Below are 24,382 nucleotides of genomic sequence, written 5' to 3' on the forward strand. Positions count from 1 at the left end.
AAAAACCCAAAAGAAAACCCACAAAACCCAACCACAACCCCCCAACATCTGCCAGTCCCAAATATATGTAGTTGATGTATCCATCCTTTCTCACAAGACTGGCCTTGAATCTGTCCTCTTGAGTGACTGTGCTATTCTAGAGATTACTTTTCTTCTCAGAACTAAACTTCAAACCATTCTTTTGCTAGCCTGAAGGTGCTGTACTAAACCTTTTCTTTCACTTCAGGAAGCTTTCATTTGTCCCCTCTTTTGCTGCAGTTATGGACAGCAGAGTCTGCATCCACCCCTGAGAAAAAGGAGGCCTTATATAATTTTCCTGACAGTTCAGAAATCCCCAGTAATCCTGAGCTAGCTTCCTTTACCCAGTTTCCTTCCTCTAGGAAGGATGTCCTATTCCTCCCAACCCTCATGAAATAAATTAGGTTCTCCCTGTTTAAGTAAGTCCTACACACTCTCCACCAGACTCTTACGGTCATTGTCATGGACAATCTGGAAGTTCTTCACTGAGGCCTGAGTGACCCTCCCATGGAAGTTCAAAACATAGGATTGAGTATCATCATTCCAGACTGGAGCCTTGTTGTGCAACTCAATGAGGTTCTCTAAATTTTTGTTTTGCCATTTTGACAGCAGACCCTCATGCTCCTGTTCAGAAGAAAGAAATATATTTATCAGATTTGGAATGGCTCTGCCTCTGAGTACCACCTCTCTTGTGTGTGCACTCTGTCACTTCATTCCCTGTTTAATGAAACACAATGACATCACTTAAACTCAGTCCTACTGAATACTTTCTGCAAGTACCAGGAAGATACTTTTATAGATTCCCAGTCCAAGCAGTCCTTTTCAATAAAGTAAAAAGAGTGATAGGGAAGGAAGTGCGTGTACAGGAAAGGGAGCAATTCAGAATCCACAGATAATTGCCATCCTGCTGGCATGAATCCCTTCTGAGTCTCATAATCTTTCTCTGATCCTGTTGCACCCAGTTTCCATTTCTAACATTGTAAACTTTGAAATAAATAAAAAAAAATCTACAATTAACTGCACAGTGCCAGGCCCTGAGGTGCTTCAGTAGAAAGTCCACAGGCTGCAGTAGAATGTAGGTTAAATGAGTGATGCTCAGTATGAAAACCAGAGAGAAATAAAACCAAAAAGATACAAAGAGGAAGTAAACCAGCATTTTAAATTTGATGACAAGGAGGTTCAGGTTGTAGTGAAACATGACATATGATTTAATTTTAAAAGTTCTGCAACAAATAAAATCAAAGCTATATATGTTAAAACTCTGAAGAAAAAAGAGTCTAAGCTTAAGGTACTAATAAGAAAAAATGCTCAGAAAATAACCTGTTGTGGATGCCTGACTGATATGGCTATATAACGTGCTTCAGTATTGTACAAAGATACCATAGCAGATTTTTGAGGATAACCTAAATAAAACTTCCTGTTAAGTTTAGTTACTTTTTATTTTTATCTTTACTTATTTTTTAAAAATGCAAAACAAACCCTGAGAACTGGCACCAACTAAGTGCATCTAGATTTAGGGGAGAAAATTTAAGGCAGGGCCGTGGAACCATTACTGTACTAATAGGAGAGAGAACAACACCAATTGAAAGACAATGAATAAATGAGCACTTCCAGATACAATTTTTCTAACCATTCAGAAGAATTAAATCTCTTTTCTGGGCTCTCATGACTCTCTATCTCCATTCTTGAAGATTTTTTTTTTCTCTGACCTCAGGAAACATGTTCTTTTCCTACTCTCAACATGGCTGCAAATACCATTTTCTAGCTTAAAACATTGACCACACCTTTCAATTGGTAGCTCTTCTTTCTGCGTTTTGGTCTTCTCTCACCAAACATAAAACCCACATTAAGGGAACCTAACAATTTTCATCACACACCTTAACATACCTTCAGATACTGTTCTGTAAGCTTGTAGCTCTAATGTCTCTCATATCTATGAGCAATCCTCACTAAACAGTCACAATAAAACTCCGTCTTCTCCTTGTCCCTCCTTCTCCTTCAAGAATCCTTCTTTTCTGCTACTCCTACAAAAAGGCTAACAGCATTGTGATCAAAAATGTATTTATTCCCTTGCTATTGCACCAGCAGTACCTTATCTGTCTATTGCTTATCTGTTACAATACACATCCTGGCTAAGAATGTGAGCTCCTGGGAGAAGCAGGCATGTCCAGTGTTCATCCAGCCCTCGGCACAACAGGGTCCCACCATGAGGACAGCTTGTAGGTGCAACAGCAACAATGGAGAGATAAGTAAATCATATTCAGACTTACCAAAGGACCCATTAGGATACAAATACTATTCAGAAAGCAACAGATTAGGTAGAAGGCAAGAACAAGGTAATCAACACATTTGGGTGACATAGTTACTCTCCAGGAGACTTGCTAAAGCCCTGACCCCTAAAAGCCCTGACTGTCAGCAACACCCACACCCCTACAAGGAAGTTTTAACCTCTTCCTTCAATCTGAAACATGACCAAACTTCATAACTCACATTTCGTGGACGGATTGGAATTCGCTTATGATTCATGTTCATTCCTGGAATGATCACTGACATTTTTCTGGGACCCTTAAATCCTAAGATATTAGTTTCCTGAAAGACAAGGAAAGCCATTATTTTCAGTAAATGAGACACTTCACCTCAGAGAAGGAAAGACAGCAAAACTGAACTTGTATCACCATTTGTACTAGTTGTTAGAATTTTGCTGGGTACAACTGTAGCAGTAGTTATCTATCTATTCGTAACTTTGTTTAATTACTGAGAACTGCTATCTTGCCTTTTCTCATTTAAAGAACAGTGTTAGGAGATATGCATGGTATTAACTAATTTGGAGTGTATTTCTTACTTACTAAAACATTTACAACGAAATTATACAAGTGCAATTTCCAGGCATAAGCTGTTTGCACCTGAGGCAGTAATGTGTCGAAATATTGCTAGTGAACAAGCTTTAACTATGGCAAAAGGCAAAGTATCTTTGACCTGATTCTATGTTGTCTCTATATCACCAGTTAGTCTAAATGTTTCTGAACAATGAATGACATTTTTCTTCAGATGCTGTTATTTGTGTTTAAGAACACACTTACTATATTCTCTCAAATCATACTGTTTTATAAACGTTTAAGAATAAACCCAGGAAGGGAAGTATTCAGCAACTATCCAAGCTTCAGTCTTAAGCAGATTTTTCCAGACTACTGAAGGAGACTGCTCCAAGTGGATTGAGTACAAAAAGTAATGGAAAAAAGTCCTGGTATTCTCAAACCATTAGTTTAACAGTATCAGCCACAATCCAAGGGTCCATTTAAAGTGTCCTGTAACAATATCCATGATAACCTTTAAAATTCTCAAAGACCAGTTAAAAGCCAGAATCTTTTAGAAGTACTGAATTGATTGACAGAAGTGATACAGCTTCTCCTAACACATTAATGCATTTTGCAGACACAGACAAAGGTCTTTGGAGTTGAAACCTCTGTCACTTCAAAAAATATAGGGGCACATGTAAGAATGAGGGTACTGATTTTATTCATATTTAAACCTTACAAACTCCTTATAGATAAAAGCTTAGAATTCTGAAAAGCTGACTTTATATTAACTGTCTGTGTTCATTCTAACACCTTGCTGTGTCCAGCTAGGTAGGAAACTGAAGAATACTATATACAAAGAAAATATCTAGTATTACTTCTGTAAACAGGCAAGTACTGGAATTATCACATCAATTTCTTCCCAAGTGCCATTAAGATGAAGAGCAAAAGCAAAAAATCAAGATGCTGCTCCAGTAGGATAATGCATCTTTAAGCTTCTGTAAGAAAAATAAAAACACCTGTGAGAAAAATAAAAATCCTTACACTTCACAGCAATTGTCTCGTAGAGAACCTCAAATTTTACTCAAACTGTAGGACTGGAATACACAACAATGTGACATGAGAACTCTCATGTAATTCTGTAGTCTCCACAAGTGCCTCCTTACTCTGAATCCTGTACTGAGGTGATTCACAAGAGCAGAAGAACATCTCTATAACAGAGCTAGAGTAAATCACAATTTACCCTGGAACCACATCCTTACCACCAAACAAGCTGCTACTGAAATAATACAGCTCCCTCCTAGCTCTCAAAATGCCTTAGTTTTTGCAGAACCAAATTCCATTTCACAGAGTACTTCCATTTCCTTCTCAGGGTCTACCAGATGCCAGCTGGGCTAGAGGCAGTTCATGCTGTGACTGGCTTCATGTAAAACATGTGTGACTGGCCACACACAGAATAGCCCAGACAAGAAGGTCATAAGGATGTTAGTTTAGGTGTTTCTCCCACTCCTGACATTGGTTGGGTTTTTTTTTTTCATTAAATTTTTAAGAATTTATCTGTGAGGCCTCTGCCTCTTGTATCTGGTTGCAATTGGTCACTTGGTTCCAAAGTTAAGTGGAAGAGGCTGGCAGCAGCACGATTTTGCAAGCTGTGTTTCCTCGGTAACCAGGCACAAAGAAAGGGGCAAAAAGGGAGAGGCAGTACTTACATAACAAATAGCTGCGAGCTCCTGTCTTGTATGAGCCTTTTCCACTAGACTTTGTGCCTTGACTGGGTTAACACCATGGTCATAGACTGTAAATTTTGTTCCCATGAGGTTGGACCTAATGTCAGGTTATGGAAAAACACAGAAAGAGAGGCATCAGTAGAAAGTTTTGTCATCTCCTGAAAGTATTTGTATAACACAGCAAAAACACACATATCTTGCCATATGAATCTTCCTGCTGCCAGCTCAGTAAGGAGCTTCTGTGACGTGCCCATGTGAGCCTGTAACCTATCCTGGAGAAGCATCTAGACAGTTTCTCCTCTGAGTTGCCACAGTGAATGGTAATGCTGAAGAAGGCTGCCAACCCAAGTGAATACAGATTACATAGAGCAGAACAGTGCAAGTTCATTCTCTTTGAATTTAAACCAGATTGCCAGTCATAACCACAACTCAATTAAAATTAAAATCTTATCTCAACTGCCTACAGTTTTCATCTGTGGTTCTCACCTGAGTTTTCCAATGAAACTTTCCCCTTTCCGAGATAAATCAGTTGGATCAACTGATATGAGGTAATTGGATGTTTTGCTCTTCTTTCTTTTTCTCCCCGCAAGAAGGAATGTCTGCAAAAACAAAACTTTGATCAAGACTGATGCTTTGCAAGAATGCAGAGGCATTGCTATCCAAACTGTTATCTCTCCATTTCCTGTATGCACTCCCTTTTTTGTTCTGTGCTAGTATTACTGTCTCCACAATTTTGTTCTCTTCCAAAGTGCCCAGCCTGAAATCCTATCCCTCCATCAGCTCACTTGCAGTCTAGATTTAAAATGCACCTGTCCTTTCTAGTCTTCCCTCCTTTTCTTCTGAAGCAACTCAGTGTTCCTGCTCTTTTTTAACACTAAACATTGTTATTCTTTTTAAATGTCATCATTCACTGTATTATGGCTTTTAAACCACAATACAATCCTAATCACGTGTTAATTCCCTCCTTAGTACCTCGGCCAAATATAAGCTGTCCTCATCTGGATGATGGCTGTCCTCAGCTACTGGTTTCCTACCAAAAGCTCTCCATTGTACCAAAAATATTTTGGCAGAAGCACAATAGCCAAGATAATGTGTGCTGCTTTCAGTACCTTTTTGTTGTCATCCTTTTCTAGATGCATGTAGTAAGTAGGGAAGAGCCCCCGGTCCATTCCCTTTTTATCTCTAGTGATTCGACACTTGACACTAATTCCACGGGGTGCAGGGCGCAATGCAAAATCCTCCAAGTTCTCTACTTCTCCCAGCTGTGCATCTGCCTGAGGGGATGGACTACAGGAAGCACCTGTTTCCTATGGGAAGAAGCATCATATTAGCAAATTAATATCAGATCAGTGACTCTGGTATTCCACAAGAAAATAGTGGTTTGTTGAAACATAAGATATCATGTCTCCAGAAGATACTGGAGAAAGGAAGGTTAAGCAAGATACCATCTGTATTTCCTCAGAAGAAAACAGCTGAAGGTTTTACCTACTCTTTCTGAAGAAAGACTAGGTCTCCAAGAGGAAAAGAGAAAAAGTACCCATTAAGCAGACGTGAGTGATTTGCTAGAAAGGGAGAAATAGGATGAGATGCTGTAAATATTCTAAGCAAAGAACCTCTTTGCTTTTAGAACTTCAGCCGCTGTGGAAAATAAAACAGTAGGCTAAAGCAGAACTGATGGATGCTGCAGTAAGACAGGCTGGGATTTTGTGACTGTAACGAGTGCTGAGATTATGTTGGTTCAGAACAATAGCAGAAATGGAGTAAGCTGCTGGTGGAACTGTATCAACTAAATGTTGGAAGAGCCTTAGAACAATGCGCGTAATCAGTATGCATAGAGTAATCAAAGGAATTACAATTCTAATGGAAATCTGGTACAGGTCATAAAATTAATTTTTTCTTAGAGGTATCTGAATCCTGTGAATTGTAGCACCCAAGAGATTCCTCTTTGACTGGGCCTTCAAGATGAAGTTGCAGGTTTATCCCCATTCCCAGCTACATTCAGTAAAAAACTGAGTGACTAGCACAGATATACATATACAGACTTGAAATTCACTGGAGGGTCTCATCCCTTCCCCCACTCCAGCACCCACCACCCTGTATCTCCAGCACTTTGCACCCACAGCCCAGTCTCCCAAGAAGCTGACACCCAGACCTCTTATACTACTCCCCTACTAGTGCAGGGCATCATACAGTCACCTCACAAATACACTCAGGTGGGTCTCCCACAGCATGGACTTTGAAAGGTGTCCAGCATCCATGCTCAAACCCCATGGTCCTTGTGTGGTCTGAGGTATCTCAGACCCTGTGTCTTCCTGATGCTGGTCTCTTCCAACACACTGGCAAGCCCAACACATAATTTGGCAACATATGTATGTATGCAAGTATGTGTATCACACACACACACAAACACATTCACATGAGAAATAGTTGGAAGTAGAGTTTCAGAAGAGAGTGGGACATGCTGAAGTAGTCAAGGCACAAGACTTGGGCAGACAATCATATTGTTTTGCAGTTGTTTACACATATCTGATGCCTTTTACCCCCTTTAATCCCTGTCTTCCCATGCTTATTACTCCCTGATCCATCTTGATATCCTTTTCCCTCTTAAGTTTCTTCCCCTAAACATCCCATATGATCTTTGTCCAATCCCGGCATTCTCTGTTCCATTCCAAAATTCTGTTTCTCTTTGCATCCCACAATAAATGTTACAAATCTTCAGGAAGAAATCTCTCCTATGTTTGCATGGCATTTCAAAGCTTCTCTGAGTCATTTTGGTGAATTTTGCAGAGACAATGGCCCAGTCTGTCTCCTTTAGGTGATAGTGCTGACTCACTGTGTTCCCATATTCACTGATTAGGCTGCCTGGGATCCTCCACCCACAATTGTTCCTCTGATCATTGCCAAGTCTTTATGTTTAACTCAATGCCCCTTCAGTCAGTTAGCCTGACAATCTTGACCTTACTCTGCTTTCAGGGAATAATATTGCTGGCTACTGTACTTGAAGCTACTGTATTTTAATCCAGTGCTCCAGGCGTTATCACTAAAATCAGGCACATGCCCAGTGCTTATCAGAAAAGGATTTCAAGACACTTACTGCAAAAGACTTCTCACTGGATGCAGAACTAGGCCTCTCAGATTCAGGGTATGGTGAATGAGATACTGGTCTCTTACTAGCTTCTTCCTCTTCTGTGTCCTCCTCATCAAAATTCAAACTGCCTGAAATTCCTGTCAGAATACAGGACAAAGCATGTAATCTCTGAAAGAAGGTGTCATGAGTTCATGGCATCATTAATTCATATATAACTCTTGGATACCTATTCACATTCTTAATTTATGCTTTTTCAACTGATGATTCTTAATTTCCAATTCAACCGCTGATTTTCTTCATGTGCTGTATCTCTTCCTGAGCCTTATAATTAAAATTTCTACTGGTATTTTGCAGCAGTCACTGTACAGATGATTAAGCAGCTGTCAGGCCTTTATTAATATGGATTTTACTTGATATTCCATGACATAACATATTGTTTAGCTTATGTTGTCATTGAATTAATTTTGCATATTTTCATGCAGAAAAAGTCCTCCATGTCTTAAGAACAACCATAAAAGGAAATCCAGATCAATATGCTGAAACCTATCCTACAAATTGGACTCTCTACAGTTTACATTCTTTACCATTTTCCCTCAGTCTTGTCCCTGAAACAGGATATGTCAATTTTTCAGTAAAAGCCCCTCCTGTTCTTACATCAATCTGGTCCATAAATACTAATAATGATTTGATTTCTAAAACTGAAGCACAGTCTGAGAAGTCTCAGGACTTATTTAATCTTAACCTAAGCACAGTCATGTAGGGATGACTGTGGGAATATAACTAAAATAACTCTGCATAAAGACATTTATGAAGAGGTTTTGTACACATTACTATTTGGTGTGTCCCTCCACTTGGAACTGCATCATCAATTGGTCACTAGGAAGAAGTTCTTCACAGAAAGGGTGACTGGGAGTTGGAAAGAGCTGCCCAGGGAGGTGGTGGAGTCACTGTCCCTGGAGGTATTTAAGGAAAGACTGGATATGGCACTTAGTGCCATTGCCTAGGTGACAAGGTGGTGTTAGGTCATAGGTTGGACTCAATGACCTCAAAGGTCTTTTCCAACCAAACTGATTCTGTGCATCCAAGATTTTGCTCTGTGATTCTCTTCTTTAATTTGGCTGTAGAAAGAAAATGTATCTAAAGCATTACAGACAGTGAACACAGCCTGCTAAACTGAATTATTTTCTGAGAACATCTATTATAACAATGCTCTGACATGGCACTGTAGAGAAGGGGCACTGCTGGAAGTCTCAGATAAAACAGAAAAATCCAGTCTTAACAACCTGTCAGTGAACTTCTCAAGGGACGTTTGGGAAGAGGAAAGGCGTTGACCCTGGTACTCCAGCCAATTTCAAAATTCAGTGTTTATATTCTACCTCTACTAATTTCCCCTGAAGTTAATGGATATTCTCTCCTCTTTCCTTTTCTAACTCTTGTGTAATGTTGCTATCTGTAGGTAAGCAGCTGTGCCATCTGAAAACTGGATGACAATACCTCTAAATGTGATAGTACCTCAATACATGCAGTGTACTGGAAACATTCTGGGAGACAAGCTCTGTGAAATAAAAACAAGCTGTATACTAAATTAAACACTAGCCATTATTTTACTGCAAAGTGCTTAGGCTGCATACCACAAAAAAAAATAAGTTTCCTGTAGTACTGGCAGCAACTTAAGATACTTGGCAGACAGAGCTTGACACTCCACTAGGAAATTACTCAATGGGATATAACTATTGAATACATAACTCAAAAACCATTGACTGTGACAGCCTCTGACTCAGAAAAAAACACCTTTCCTGTTAGTCTCCTAAAGAGTCAAATCATGGCATTTACTGAAGGTTCCTGCTGTTGTGAAAATATTCAAGCACCTTATCAAGATATAACATATCTGGAATAGAAACACGCCAAACATTAGCAAAATGTGGTATAGCATTTTGTCAGCAATTTCCTTGGAAAGACCAGAAATTATACAGAATATTGAGAAACCCTTAAAATATAACTGGTATGGTTCAAATATCAGGAAAAGGAACTGCAGCCCTGTACTTCCACATGCTTAGAATCTAGTAGCTGTTTTAAAAGTGATATCCTACAGACATTTATTTCATGATTCCTCATTTTTAATGCCATTTTATTTAATGAAATAAAGTTATAAAAGTAAAAGAGCCCCAAAAAAGACATTTACCCATTATTAACTCTTACCTCGCTTCTGTAGTATTTCTTGCAGATCTGGCTTGTTTTCTGTATCTGTTACAGCCTCTCCATCATTTTCCTTATCTGCATTGTCTTCTGGTTTGGTAGATCCAACAGACAGAGTTTGGAGCTTGGTCCCCAAATCCTGCACATCTGATTTCAGGAAAGCAGCTGGTCCATCAATGCCTGCAGGCCAAAATGAAACAAAATTCCAACATCTGTTTTTTTTATAGCCAAAGATGCATCCCAGGATGGTGGCTCTTTTCATCTTCCCTTCTTCTAGCATCTCTTTAAAGTACTGAAATATACTTGTTCAATTTTTTTTTCAGAAGGCTTAGGAGGAGTCAGGCCTGACTCTGGTACAGACTGCCTATTACTTTAAACATATTAGTTTCTCCCTGTTTAAATACAGTGCTTTTTACAAGGGCTTAAGCAATTAAAACAAGTTGTATTTGTCATGCACATTGATAGTTTTCAATTTATTTACAGACATCTCCCTTATTTTCTTTCCCTTCACGTTGTTTGTTTGCTCTTATGCCAGTGAGTACTCTACAGTGAACACCACAACTGGTGTATCACAATTTGATAAAAGTATCTACAGCCACAGTAAAAAAAAACTAAAAAAAACCAAAACAAAAAACCCCCAAAAAAACACCTCTATCTTTTTGCTAGAATGAAATTTCCATGTTTAAATCATACAACACAGCTGTGCACCACACTTGGTGGCAGCATCTTGATATCAGGGTCTGGCATAAGACCTAATATGTAGTACGTAATACCTAACTGTAGCTCCAGCTTTGGATTTCTTGTTTTCCCACTCTTTTGCTTCTTAAAACTCTACTGCTTTATCTAGGCATTGCATTTCTGACATGTTTACTTACTGAAGACTCGTACCTTAAAAGTTATATCTATCTTATCTCATTCTCATCTTGACTTCAAAGTGCCTTTTAACAGAAGCTTTCTTACACCTGATTTTAAACATAGAAATGCTACCATAAACATCACCACTTTCCTTCCCATCCTGTGATCCTGAAAGGCATCTAGAGAACAAGAAAAATATTCAAGAGAGAAGGGATTACATAGTTCCAACTGTGATCTTCAAACCAAGTAACACCCCTTGTTTGGAGGTTTAAAATTCTACTGTGCATATTAATTTGCTATCAATACAATATTTGTATTACGAACCCCTGCAATAGCACACATCTCAAAGCCTTAGAACGTTTCCCATTACTTTCTTGATAAGCTGATGGGATCCTGGCTCTCATAAACAAGTTCCTGCCACTTCCACTAGAATGTAAGGATTTAATTGCTGCTCTTTTTATCTTCTTGTGACATGGGAGTCCTAAGGCTCTCACTACTGCATTTCTTTTCACTCCTAAAATAATGGTCCCTATTTTCCTGCAATGTTTTGAGACCACAAAGTTATTGCCTTTGGCCCTGATAGCACTTTGTGCTTGTGACTTTGTGGATCACTATAGCCTGTCATGTTTCAGTTGTCTCAATAAAGCCCAACAGATGAGGTAAAAAACATCAAGAGCCTAACACAGTATTCACAGCACTTTTTGTTTGCTTTCTCCACTTTATCATTCAGTCATATGCAATCTTGAGGTGGAGTATGTCATGACACCATAAGGAAACACCATACAAGCAGTCACTACTGAATTATTTTCTTTATCTTACAGCTTTAGAAGATTCTTTTCCTTTGGATTGATATGTTCTCACCATTATAGAAGTTGCCAGCTCATTTCTACAGTTCTTCTAGCCTAACCCAAGGGAGAGATTATTCAAGGGCAGATGAAAATTTACAGCTGTCACAAAAATCAAGATGAGGTTTTTGCTTGCTTTCACAGTTTAGTATTGCTCAACCATACTGTACTATAATTCAACTTTTGTATATAGAAAAGTATGTAATCAATCTTATCACTTGACCCGTACCACAGCAATGTGAGCACCCATCTGTGACATAATGCATGCACTGGGATTTTGGAGAACCCTGCTGCAATCAGGTTGATTATTTACCATGTAAAACAACATCACTGTGGACAGGGGTAGGCGTTTCTACTAAAGGAGCCTGCTCCTCACACCCTTTGGGCTTTGACCTGCGCGGCTTGGCCTCAGGATTTGGCTGCACCATCAACGGATCGAGGCGTTTCTTCCTCTGCTTCTTCTCTAGAAGGGCTCTCTGTGAAATAAAGAAAAGCAGGAAACAGAGATCAGTAACCACATCTAGAGAGGCAGAATCCACACCTCAGCCACTGACAGTGACACATCCCTGATGAGAATGTCAAATAACCCTGAAATAGTCTTGCAAGCTCTTACAAAAATCCTACACACAGATATCACTGTGCTTTTGGAGTGAGATACTGACTTTGATTCTCCATGAGAGGTTGACATAGACACCTCCTTATTTTCTTGTCAAATCCTTTTACCCAGTCTCAATTGCAGCAATCCATAACACAAATAGACAATTTCAGTAGTCATCCATAATCCAGTATGAAACAGTCAGAACTTGCAAAGGAGAAGGTTTTTATCTCAAAAGCTATCATCCTGTACAGAAAACTTAAAGCAAATAGTTCCCAGAAACCAGTGCTGAGAGATAGAGACTTAAAGTGTGGAGATAAATAAAATAAATAAATAAATAAAAGTAATTAAAATTGGAATGACCCACTAAAAAGGAATTTTGCCTACCTTGCAAATTTTTTCCATATAATTCAGGACTGAGAAGAAAAAACTGGTAAGTCCAAATGCTAAAAATTAAAACATTATTTCTCCAAGATACATATACATTTGATACTTAAGATTTTCTACTAAATGAGAAGAGAAACAACTTCTAGACTTAAATCAAGGCAAAAAGGGGCATGGTGCCATTTTAAAGACAGACATGCTTAGTCCTTAAAAACAAAGGTGATGCATGAAGAAGGAAAAATCATATTCTAATATTGTGCACCATTATGCATACAACGTGCAAGCTCCTTACAGTAAATGCAGTTTATCCATGGCTGTCTTTTATGTACCTGAACACCCCTGAAAACTGTTTTTGATGACAGAAACCATTTATCCATCAAATTATTTTCAGTCTCGATGCACCACCAGATAAACAATTCATCAGTTCCAACAATTCAATCCACTTGAGACACAAACATTTTTGGAGCCCTTTTCTTTCTCGTTATTCTTTTGCTCTTGTTGGTTTTTTCCTCTGCTATTAGACTTTTTATCTCAAGTGAGATTAGTTTCTCAGGCAACTTCTCCCTGAGGAATTCCAGCACAACTCGGCCCTTGATTCTTTATTCTGTCTGTTTTTTTCACTTATCTAAAAGGAAAAAAAAAACCCAAAACCAAAAACACAACCACCAGAATCCAAACAAAACCAAACATACAAAACCTCAAATACAATAAAACAATCAAACAAAAACAAATACCTTGAAACAAAATTACTTTTTAAATTTAAACTCTGAATTACCCTTTGAAGACTGGACCGCAATACAGGTAGTGTTTGCTACTGCAGAATTATTTGCAAGGATTATCCTGCAGAGCAAAAATTACACAGAATTGCAAAGAGATTACCACATTTGTCTAGAATAAGAAAAGCAAAATAAGCAGTAAAGTCAAATTCTAGAAAATGCTAATTACAGATGTGATTTCTAGGAAGGCAGTCAGACCTCTGAGAAGCATTTACATCAGTTTGTGTTGGTTGTTCATTTTTTTAAATTAAAGCTGAGGAAAAGTAAAAAAAAGTCATCATAGTTTATAATTCTCCAAAGGAGAGAAGAAAACAATCAAAACATTATACTGAGAATGAGGATTTGAGAAAAATTGTTGTCAAAGCTTCTCTACCTGACAGACAGGCAAGGAAAAACCCCAAAACCCAAAAATCCCTGCAAAATAGACACAACCTTAAGGCAGTAAGAAGATAAGAAAATATACAGCTACTGTTAGAATGCAAATTTGAATTTGGGATCAACACAGGATATAGTAATTTCAAGAGTTATTTAATGGATTATTCTATTAGATAAGCTCTTTTTAAACATTTCACTGCTCACCAGTCTAAATTGTAATTATTAATCTTATACAGTGTTACCTCAGAGGGTTTCTTGGACTCACCAATACAACAGGATCAGCTTATATGAAAACACAGTTTACTGCTGGTGGATGTGACTGATTTTCCTTTCTTGCAAGAACCACAGGATAAACAAAGTGACAAAACTTGATAGTAACTTAATTTTTTCTTAAAGGCTTCTCTTTGCCACTTTGCACACCGAGATGGAAAAAATATGTGCAAGTCCACTGTCAGGACCGCAAACAGTAGTTCATTTTCTCTCCATAAGGTGGCAGAGCAGCCTGCCCTTCAGTACCATGTATTCCCGGCTGTATTCCATTAAGGAAGTAGAAAAAGGAAATGGGTATTTTGTTTCATTTTATCTACTAATTAGCCTTTTCCTCCAGCTCTGTGTTACGGTAAAAGTACATATAGTATTACTACATAAAATGTAGATCATAAACAGGACACCAGAACAGACAACCCATTAAATAAATAACAAATACTAATTATCATTATTTGCTTGAGATTTTGTGCACTCCGTGCATTAAATATCTCCAGAAACACCTTAGAAAACCACAACATCAGTACATAGGATGACCAGAGGATCACAATCCACTAACTCCTGTTCAAATGAGCTTCCAAGAAGTCACACGAAAATATCTAGTGTACTATTAAGACAAAGAGTTTAGTACCCTTTCTTCAGCTGTGCTGCCAGGAAGCTGATATACAGGAAAGTTCCAACCACTGCAGCCTTGAAGGTGCAGTCCTGTGCTACTTATTAGCAGGTACACTCCTAACCCTAGCAGGCCATGCAGGATGGATCCTAGCTAGGGAACATCCTCTCCTCTTCCAGGTGGCACTTAGCTCACGCTGGGGCAGCAGTGACAATGACAACATCAGTGAAACTCCACATCAAGAGTAATGCACCACACCAGTGCGTTCAGAAACACGCCAGAATTCGTGTTCCCACTGCACAGGGAGAGGGCAGCATTCCACTTGGAGCTGCAGACGCCTAAGAAGACTCAAAAATCTTCTACTAATGAGGAAATAAGCACTGCCTGAGCAACCACACGCTCTTGCCTCAAGGAAAAGGCAGCAGTCCAGGAGAAAAAAGCATCCTGGCAGGCAGAACTGGCCCACAGATGGAACTTGATGTCATGCACTATTATAAATAATATTTTACTGCAATTACAGGGTGTCCAAACCCATCATAAAGATGGATGGACAGGCATGTCTCTGCTATGGTTTATTCCAGATTCTGTGTATGACCAGAGATTCTGTATATGATCCTGCTGGATTAAAACATTTTGCATTTTTAAAATTCCAATTCCTATAATTGTTGATGACATATTACTCAAGCAAGGCACCAGCTACAACCAGCAGCGAGTCCATCATATTTGGTAGTGATCTCCTATTGGTTTCTTCAGAAGGCATAGTACTATTAATGTAAAAGTAGACTTTAAAATTAATATTGAAACCTATTTCTAAAATCCTAAATTACAGACTGTTAGCACTTCTCAACAAATCTCATTTGCAAAGAGCAGGGAGTTAAAATATATTTAGTGACATTTTCTAGGTGTTTCTTTTGATTGTGATCTTGACCAAATCCAAGAAAGATATAAACAAATTTGTGAAAGGGAACAAATTATTTAAACTGACCTCTTCATGATGCAGCTGACAGCTGCTCTGAGGGAATTCCACCCAGCCCAGCAGTTTTATTTTGGAGGAATAGCCATGCATCCCCCACGGCAAGGCCCGACACCAAGCACACACTGATCACAGTACCCAGCACTAGGAGACCATGAATATTATCAGCTTATGACCCAAGACCAGTTCTAAAACAGACCCTGAGGTTCATCTCCAAGCAGTCAGACCACCCTCAGTTTTGGAACTTCTTACCAAATGGGATTTGACACTAAATGCTCTTTTATTTGAATTAGTTCTATTTTTAAATAAATTGTTTGTTTTTAAACAATTGTCACTTGATAGTCTACAGATAAAGGACTATTTTAACTTCCATAAATACGACCAAAGATAAATTTTACCTCTTGACGCTGAAGTGTTTTAAATAAATGCCTATATAGACCCAGATAATGTTGGTAATAAATTCAGAGCCTGAAGTCAAAGTCTAGCAAATGCAGACTACAAATAATGACCAGGTTCTGATAAAGAGGATTATTACACACTGCAGTAGTTCCCTGAAGACTTTAGTGTCTGGACTTAAAGATCCTATCTGAGAAAATATCTTCCTAGAAACCATACTTTAATTTGAACAAGATGAGTTTAATGCAAGACAGTGATCTGTGGTGAGTGTGAAATGGCCAGCTAGAGAATCTTAAGAGTCTCACATCTTCTAATCTATTTATAAATATTTGAAATTTTAGAGAGAAAGGATATTAAGGATGGATACTTCATTGCTTTGAAAATATGGTAATGTAAGCATCCAGTGAATAGTACTTCAGAAACTGAGACCTATAGCCTAATAATTGACCCATGTTTGGCTGTAAATATTTTCATTGTAGGAAACAAAAGAAAAGGTCAGAAGGGGCTGGAAATCCTTCTCAACAGCAGAGTTAAAGAGATGGTTCTACAGGTCAGTGAAACAGTTTCTTTGATGCCTAAAATGGATAATTCCCTGCAGTCTTCCAATCTTTTGATTTATTCCTGCTCTCTAGCAACTCAATCCCAATGAAATAAGAGAACATATGAAAAATAAATGTATCAAACACACCAAATATACAAGCCATGGCATGGTTGACTTGAAATAACGAAAACCATGAAAATCTTTGAAGTTCATTAGACCAATGATTTTTAGCACTTTACCTCAATTTCTCAAGTCTTCAGAGGGCTGTTTGATTTCCTGAACTTATTCTTACCAGCTTCAGAACTATCATTTACCTGATTCTGTAGTTTCAGCTGTCGTAGTTTCATGCTTTCATCATCAAAGATGCTGCAAAAGCAAAACAGAAAATCAATTATTGCTATTAAACAGTTTGCATTACAAGAACATAGGATATTCTCAGGCAACTCCATCGTCAAGACTTAAAAATGGCTGTTAGACATTACTTCCATCTCACATGAAGACCAAGACACAAGGTATTAAAAATAAAACATCATATTCTGTCAAAATAAGACTGAACTCTGGTTTAGTCCCCTTACTAAACTTTTCTGAAAAGATTTTGAAGGCACCAAAGGTTTCATTACTGGTAGATGGATTACAAGCGTCTATTGAGGTGGGGCTAGGAGACAGTTTACACCTGAAGGCATAACACAGTTCAGATCAATTCAGTAAACTCCCTGCTCCGTCACAGGATACCCGAATCCAAGTGAATTCAGTTTTGTCTTGGAGTCAAACCTACATAATTTTCTCTTCCTGCTAGATGTTCCAGAACTGCAGTTAATAACTGAGAGAATCTGTGTTTGCAACATCTGACATTAATTCCTAAAGGTAAAAAAAAGGAATGATTTCCCTATTTCAGTATTTTATAGCTAACTTCCGTAAGAACTCTGATTTTTTGTTCCAAGTTGTATTCCTTGGAACAAAAAATCCTATAGGACAAAAACAAGTCCTATAAAGACTTCCCATTTCCTTTTGTATAATAGTGAATTATTCCATAAAATGCAATTTAGAGCAGTCAACCCCACAAAGGGGAAAAGTTAATTGACTATTAAGCACATATTCTGCTGACCACAGTTGTGCTCTTTCCTTCAACACAGTTTTTACAAAGACCTCTCTGGAAGTAAGAAAGCATCAGGAAGAAGGTACTTAATGTGGGAAACAGACAAACATTATATATTTTATTAATAGCATGCAGAAAAGCAGGGCAAGCCACAATTTCAATTTAAACAGGAAATTCTCTGTCTGGTCTAGGTATCCATAAATGTCCAACAATGTGAAGTTACAAGCTGGAAGCCAGTGCTGAATATAACCCTAAGAAGGAAAACCAGAGATAGACAGTGAGAGCAGAGCTGGGGTTTCTGCAAAACACGTGCCATGGAAATTGGATTACAGCACACAGAGCTAAGGGGAGAAGAAAAGCCTGAGTCCCCTTAACCCCTAACAAACCCACATTTGACTCAACTTCAGGCAAGCAGATGACAAATTAAAGGTCCTTAAAGACAAATTACTCCAGTAAACACAGACCCTGCTTTGGAAGGCTGAAATATGTAGAAAAAGATTTCATATCATATACACAGAAAAAGAGCACACATCATACTTAATGACTTCTGTACTCTAAAGTTGATACTAATTTTCCAACCAGTAGTATTTTAAAGGAAGTTAAGACTGCCATTGGTTTTTTTACCCCTCAGTTTTCCTTATTTCTTTACTTTTTTTTTTTTTTCTATGAATTTGAGGTATCACACAACAAGTCTAAGACCTTGAAAACATCTTATTTCTAAAAACTGATGTTACTCCTCACATGGACCTGTAACACACAGTGTTCTTGGATTCTAAGGGAATGGAAGGCCTGGAAAAATTAGTGTCTTTCTTGAATAGGGATGGAGAGCTGTGCATCCCTGAAGCAACAGTTAGAGTAATACAGTCATCTTCACTAGAAAACAGCCACAACTTAAGCAAGAAACAAGCAGAAGCACATCTACTGAGTGCAGCACAATATACAACAGTTGTCACACAAAACTTCAGCATAAAAGGTGACATGCTTATTATTTATAGCATAGGTGATGGAACAGGCCATCCTTAGCAAAGTATGAAAATCTACTGAAAGTTCCACTTAAAATAGTCACAAAAAAAAACCCAAAAGGGAGAGGGAAGAGTAATTTTCTTCTCATACATCTACTGACTTAAGAACTCGATGACATTTGTTAGCTGCAGTTTGCTACAAAGCAATGTACGTACCTGCAATCAACAGCAGACACGTTCTGATGGACACAAAGGTGTCCTATCTAGGTACAAGCTGCTATCTGCGGTTTTGTTGCTTTTCCTAGCAGAAAATGTATCCCCAAGCAATCTGAGTCTATTCTTTAGAAAATTGGAAGAAATAAACACTACCACTCTAGGAAATAAGTTTACAAGGTTTCCTTTCTACCTGGAAAATGACAAAGTGCTGAAATAGCAGGACTCACATACATGCCTTGTGGAAATCTTCAGTGAAAATTATTTACTTCATATGTTAAATTATTTTCTACCTAGACTGAAATAAAGTTACATTATATAACAGGAGCACAACACAGGCTATACATGCCTCAACTATGGCCACTTAACCGACTCTTGAACATAAAGACTCCAACAGGTCACAGAGCTTGATAAAGGAAAAAGATAACAAATGTTCTCTCTTACAATTTACTTTTAAACACAGAACAAAACTGCTGAGTAAAACAAAATAAAAGCAACCATCAATGCTTGCCATTTTAAAGTGGCAAGGATTCAGACAGTAAAATAAAGTTATGAGCAATGTAGCACTATAAATACTAGCTTAAAAACACCCCTTTCACACTATTTTTTTTTACTGCTCCTGCAACTTTTCTTCTAGAACTTGTCATTATGAAAACATAATAACCACTCAAAAAATAGATTCCCACACTTCAAGCCCCACAGCAGGCTTGGTGTTATTACAAACTTTACCAGGAAAATGCTGAGCCAGAGTCACTCCCACAGCTCACCACTAAGGAATGTAAGTGTTCTGCTAATCCAGCTGCAGGCTTCAAACAGGAATCCTCCTTCAGCTGGACTGACAACACAGATCAGTGCTCCTTGGACATGCCCACACCAAACCACTGCACTCTTTGCTTTGCTTTTCTGTTTGAAAGGGTGCATGTACAATAAGAACAATTAAATATCCATCAGGAACAGGAAAAATAAGCAGACTTTCCATAGCTACAACACCACAGTTAGAAACAGGGAAAAAAATCCCGACCACCAAACCAGTTATCCATTTACCCATGATAAATAAGAACTGAAAATTTTCAAGCAGTCTATCAATGTCCTCTCCCCAGCCACTGCAGCACAGCAGTCTACACAAGATCCTGCCACAGACATCACTGTTCCATTTACCAGAATCCACCTGCAATCCTACTGAAGCTGCATGACAGGTAACAGACACGTGCCACAGAGAAAGGAAAGATTACTCAGAACACAACATACAGGGAAAGACTAATGATAGTGCAGGATACAGAATAAAAATGAGAGTGAGAAAGTAACTTAAATAATATTTAATAAAACATGGAAGAAGATGGCAACATGCAAAGGGGTTCACAGATTTGACACAGATTAACATGGAGCAAAAAGTTTTAACTGGCAGCATCTCAAATTCCTACTGAAATCAGAATCAGCCTAGTTTTAATTTCATAATCAGAAATTAAAATGTTGTAATTGGAATATGCAACAAATTTATTATAAATGTATTTGGTCTTTTCTAACCATTTTCAGAGTAGCAAACAACCACAATGAAGATGTAACTCACAAATCATTTAACAGATATTCATATATGCAACCAAAGCTTCCTTTTTGTATGGTTTATTTTCCTTTCTGTAAAAAAAGGCACACTACATCGATTGACAGTTCTTTCAGAATGGAGATATTTTTCAATAACACTGAAATTCTGGCATTACAAACTGTGGATAACCAGAGGTAACACTTCTGTTTCCATTGCAGCTTCTCTGTGTTCCCAAGTATGCTGTACTTGAAAAAAAAAAATCCAACCAAAATACTTGTATTCTAAGCACTTGGCAATAATTACCATTGAATGAGCCAAACACAGTATAATCCAACCCTGAGAACAATGAAAAACCCTGATATTAAAGCAGAATGTAGAAAATAAAAGCAATCCACCAGCCCAAAATTGTTCTTCCATTCTGTCCAAGGTCCACACAAGAGAAAGGCCTGGAGAATTGAAGAGAGTGCAGCAGAAAGCTGAACAAATTGACCAAGGACTGAAAAGTGCACCTCTTAGCAAGATTTCAATGCATCCTACAGTTTATTCAAGAGAAAATCAACACACTCCACTGTATTCCATAGATTTAAGGGTACATATGACATTGATGAGAGAGAAGACAATAAAATCCAGACATAAGTAACTGAAGCTAAACGAATTCAGGTTGCAAATAAGTTTTTATTTAACACTCTAACTAATTAACCATTAGGATAACTCATGGAGCTGTGGATTTTCAACAGAAAGCAACAGGTTTTAACCAGGCTTGAATGTTATTATGTTAGAAGTTGCTGTTCTAGACTAAGGCTACGGTTTACCTCATATTTCAGGTGTGGCTATCCCAGATAGGAAAACTAAGCATTCTTCTTTCAAGTTATTTCAATTAAATTCCCTTTATATACTGACTGTTGAAATTAAAAGGAGGCAGAAAGAAAAAAAAAAACGTTGTCTTTATCATGGATCATGGACTAGTTTTGAAAGGAAGTGACTGGCTGCAGTTATGAATGAGAGGCAATAAGCAGAGAAAGTAAGAAAAGCAACAGGAAAGAGCACCCTGTAGAGACAAAATGTTCTACATGACTGAGAACTTACTGGAAGAACAGATTTGAAATATGTTAAACAAAGGAAAACATCATAATAATTTCCCTGCATTCAACAAAATGTACATTCCTCATATTCCACTAAAGAAATACTATACTCAGTTTCTCCTCCTAAACAAATAATGTAGCAATAACTTGCAGATTTAATTTAGCTTCCCAGTGAGCTAAATCTAGCCTGCAATTCAAGTAGTTAAAGGTTTGGTAAAGAAGAAGTAAGGTTGGCTGCCTCTTTTAGGAGGAAGGTCAGACTAGCTGATAGAAGCAGACCCCACTCCAACCTTAAATATAAATCTGACTCAAGAGAAAGAAACACAGCTAGTTATGCCTTTGAACTCTTCTCAGTATCTTTACAGCACATATCAGCATAGTACATGCACTCAATTCTTGGAGAGAAAAACTGAGGAATTATTACCTATTTGTGCACAGTTCTAGGGAAGGTATTAAAGTTTCAGATAGTCCATAGTTTGGCAGAGAGATTCAGGGAGTGCTCAACAGAAACTTGCATATAATTTTAAAGTGAGCTGGATCTTGAGTTTACTATGCCTTGGTATTTTTGTATCAGTCTGACATAGAAATCCTTTCAATAAACACAATCTTTAGATACCAGTGTGAATATAAACCTATATATTAATAATTGAGATCCTTAAATTTTCAGTTGTTTTCATTGCTTTACCTATTTTAAAGGAGCCCCAAGGCATAATAACACCATTTTGGTCCACAAATCTTCCCACTTTCCCAATATCTTATGTTCCATTTCTCACTCTACACAGGACTGTTTCCATCAAGAGTCTTACAAAGCTCATGTAGTTTCTTTTTCCTTTGCAGGACAGTTTACTAGCATGGTAGCAGCAGTTGTATCTCTGAACAATACTCCCAGAACTTAAAAAACAGTAGATGAGATGAATATGGCTTGTGGCCCACATCTTCATCCACTGGATTTTATTTTTAGCTGTAGAAGTGAAGTAAAAGCAACTTCAGTAAGAAGTGTTGAATCAGCTGGTGTGAAAGTGTTTTGACTCTTAACCCTCCAATAAACTTTGCTGGGGATTATTGTCTGTGAAAGAAAACAGAAGCTGTAGAAGAAAACATTAGCTGAAGAAAGATTTTTATCTTTCAAAAGACAGCTTCCAAACAAAAATTGCAATACTGTCTCTGGAATCTATCTGTAATGCACCTTCCAATCCACAAAAGGGTGGAGTTCTGACAGCTATAATTGCACATTTTTGGGAAAATGCGAGTGAAGGTTACCAAATTCTTCTGCCTTCCCGAAGGCAAAAGAGTGGGGGTTTTTGGCACAGGATATTCTTTCCTTCATAATTAATAAGCAGTAAGTCTTCCAAAGTAACCTGATCTGCTGCAAGTCAGCCATAAAATGATGCCACACCTAAGTGACACTGCTGAAGTTGCATCAACATGTCATTAAATTATTTTTAAGCAGGTGATGCTTCAATAAAAGCAAATTTTAGTGCATCTGCCTTTTTTTCAGAAATCAGTAAAATCAGTTTGACCTTTGATCCCTCTGCACCCCAAAACCACTAATGCAATAGAATACTGTTTTGAGAAAGAGTTCACAAAATTTTTCACCTACTGAATATATTATGAGAACAATGACATTGAAAGAATGAACACCTAGGTTTGGAAGCAATTCTGAATTAGTGAATAAACAATTGTCTTGGATTTGCTTTAGTATAGAAACTATGTCCATGTCTCACATAATAGAGATTGGATAAGATTTATCTCAGAATATTTGAAAATAAGTATAAAATGAACCAATAAGAACAATAAACTCAACTGCCAGATCAGTGTGGATTAAGGGAGCAACTAGAGACAATCATTGAGATCTGCATGTCCTACTCCATTTCAAAACATACCTGAATCCATTACATATTCCTGCCAATAACTTGTACCAACTATATAAACAATTTACAACTTAAAGACCAATTTACAACTTTAAAATGATCCTAAAGAAACAAATAGGCAAGCTAATCCTTTAAAACTTCTGCTTCTACCTACCTGCAGGCTTAAAAATGGAATTTTAATGTGAAATTATCAGGTGTTTTTCTTTAAAGCCACACAGATCAGAAGCATGTCAAAAACAACCAAACCAAAACACCCACCATCTGCCCTTCCCTGCTAAACACCGCCTTAAAAAAAAAAAAAAAAAGCCAAAAACAAATCAAACCTGAAAAGGCTGGTGCTCTGAAGACTATATGTATATTCTTTGCATGTATCTATATGCACACCGATACTTTCATCTATATTGTGGCAAAACATCTGCCCTGACAACCCATAGCAACAGGAATATTGTGCTGAAGAAAGGAATTCAAGCAAAAACTAATCTGAGGAGTACATGCTACAAACATTATTTGCTATAAGACATTAACAGATTAATAATTATTTTTGTTGGCTAAACCAAATTGAATGAATTTAATGCAAGCCTATCCTTGCAGCACTACATTTTCCATACTTGCATCAATTTTGGGGTGACTGTTCATGTGCCAAACATAACTAGTAAATAACGATGCAATTTAGTACTGACTGACCACAGCCAAGTCAATGGAGAAAAAAGGATTTATCAGTACAGGAGACACAAGCTTCTATTTTCTTTATGGTACTTGTTCCAGTGATTTTGTAAGGTAAAATGAAACTGTGCAGGCAAAGTAAAATGACCACTCAAAGGTCACACATGCATTCAGTTTCAAAACGGTATCTGTGTAAGCACAAAACCCCAGTATAAAATTATCATCTCAGAAGTGCAGTGGGATATTCTCTGCACTGTTACACACCAACACAAACACACCCCCAATAAGATAAAGTAACAGAATATTGAGAAATGAAAGGTCCATAGGAGAAAAGCTGAATTATGGTTAAACAAAGAATGAAGCTCATGTTGCTTGTCAAGATTAATTTTTCAGAAGTTGATTCATATTGTTTTGGTAGACAACACATTTATCACGAGCCAGCAATTCACTCTCTCAAGGCAAAGGTGGCCAAGAGCACCCTGGGCTGCACTAGGGAAAGCACTGCCAGCTGAGG

At 37.8% G+C, this 24,382-nt stretch overlaps 1 protein-coding gene across 2 annotated transcripts in view; it reads right to left on the reverse strand.

Annotated features, from left to right (window-relative positions):
• TULP3 (TUB like protein 3) overlaps positions 1–24,382 on the reverse strand; it is a 32,293-nt gene that overhangs the window by 2,241 nt on the left and 5,670 nt on the right. The window contains exons 2-10 of one of the 2 annotated variants that reach the window (XM_004175974.6): positions 16,756–16,807; positions 11,838–12,000; positions 9,828–10,004; positions 7,635–7,765; positions 5,650–5,847; positions 5,027–5,139; positions 4,523–4,637; positions 2,509–2,607; positions 471–642 (exon numbers count right to left, since the gene is read on the reverse strand). In XM_004175974.6, the coding sequence (XP_004176022.5) occupies positions 471–642; positions 2,509–2,607; positions 4,523–4,637; positions 5,027–5,139; positions 5,650–5,847; positions 7,635–7,765; positions 9,828–10,004; positions 11,838–12,000; positions 16,756–16,807 (1,220 nt within the window). Of the gene's footprint in view, positions 1–470; positions 2,235–2,508; positions 2,608–4,522; positions 4,638–5,026; positions 5,140–5,649; positions 5,848–7,634; positions 7,766–9,827; positions 10,005–11,837; positions 12,001–16,755; positions 16,808–24,382 lie in introns of those variants that run through there. The other variant, XM_030267945.4, reaches the window with a different exon arrangement.

The sequence above is a fragment of the Taeniopygia guttata genome, chromosome 1 (genome assembly GCF_048771995.1).
Source record: "Taeniopygia guttata chromosome 1, bTaeGut7.mat, whole genome shotgun sequence".
NCBI lineage: Eukaryota > Metazoa > Chordata > Aves > Passeriformes > Estrildidae > Taeniopygia > Taeniopygia guttata.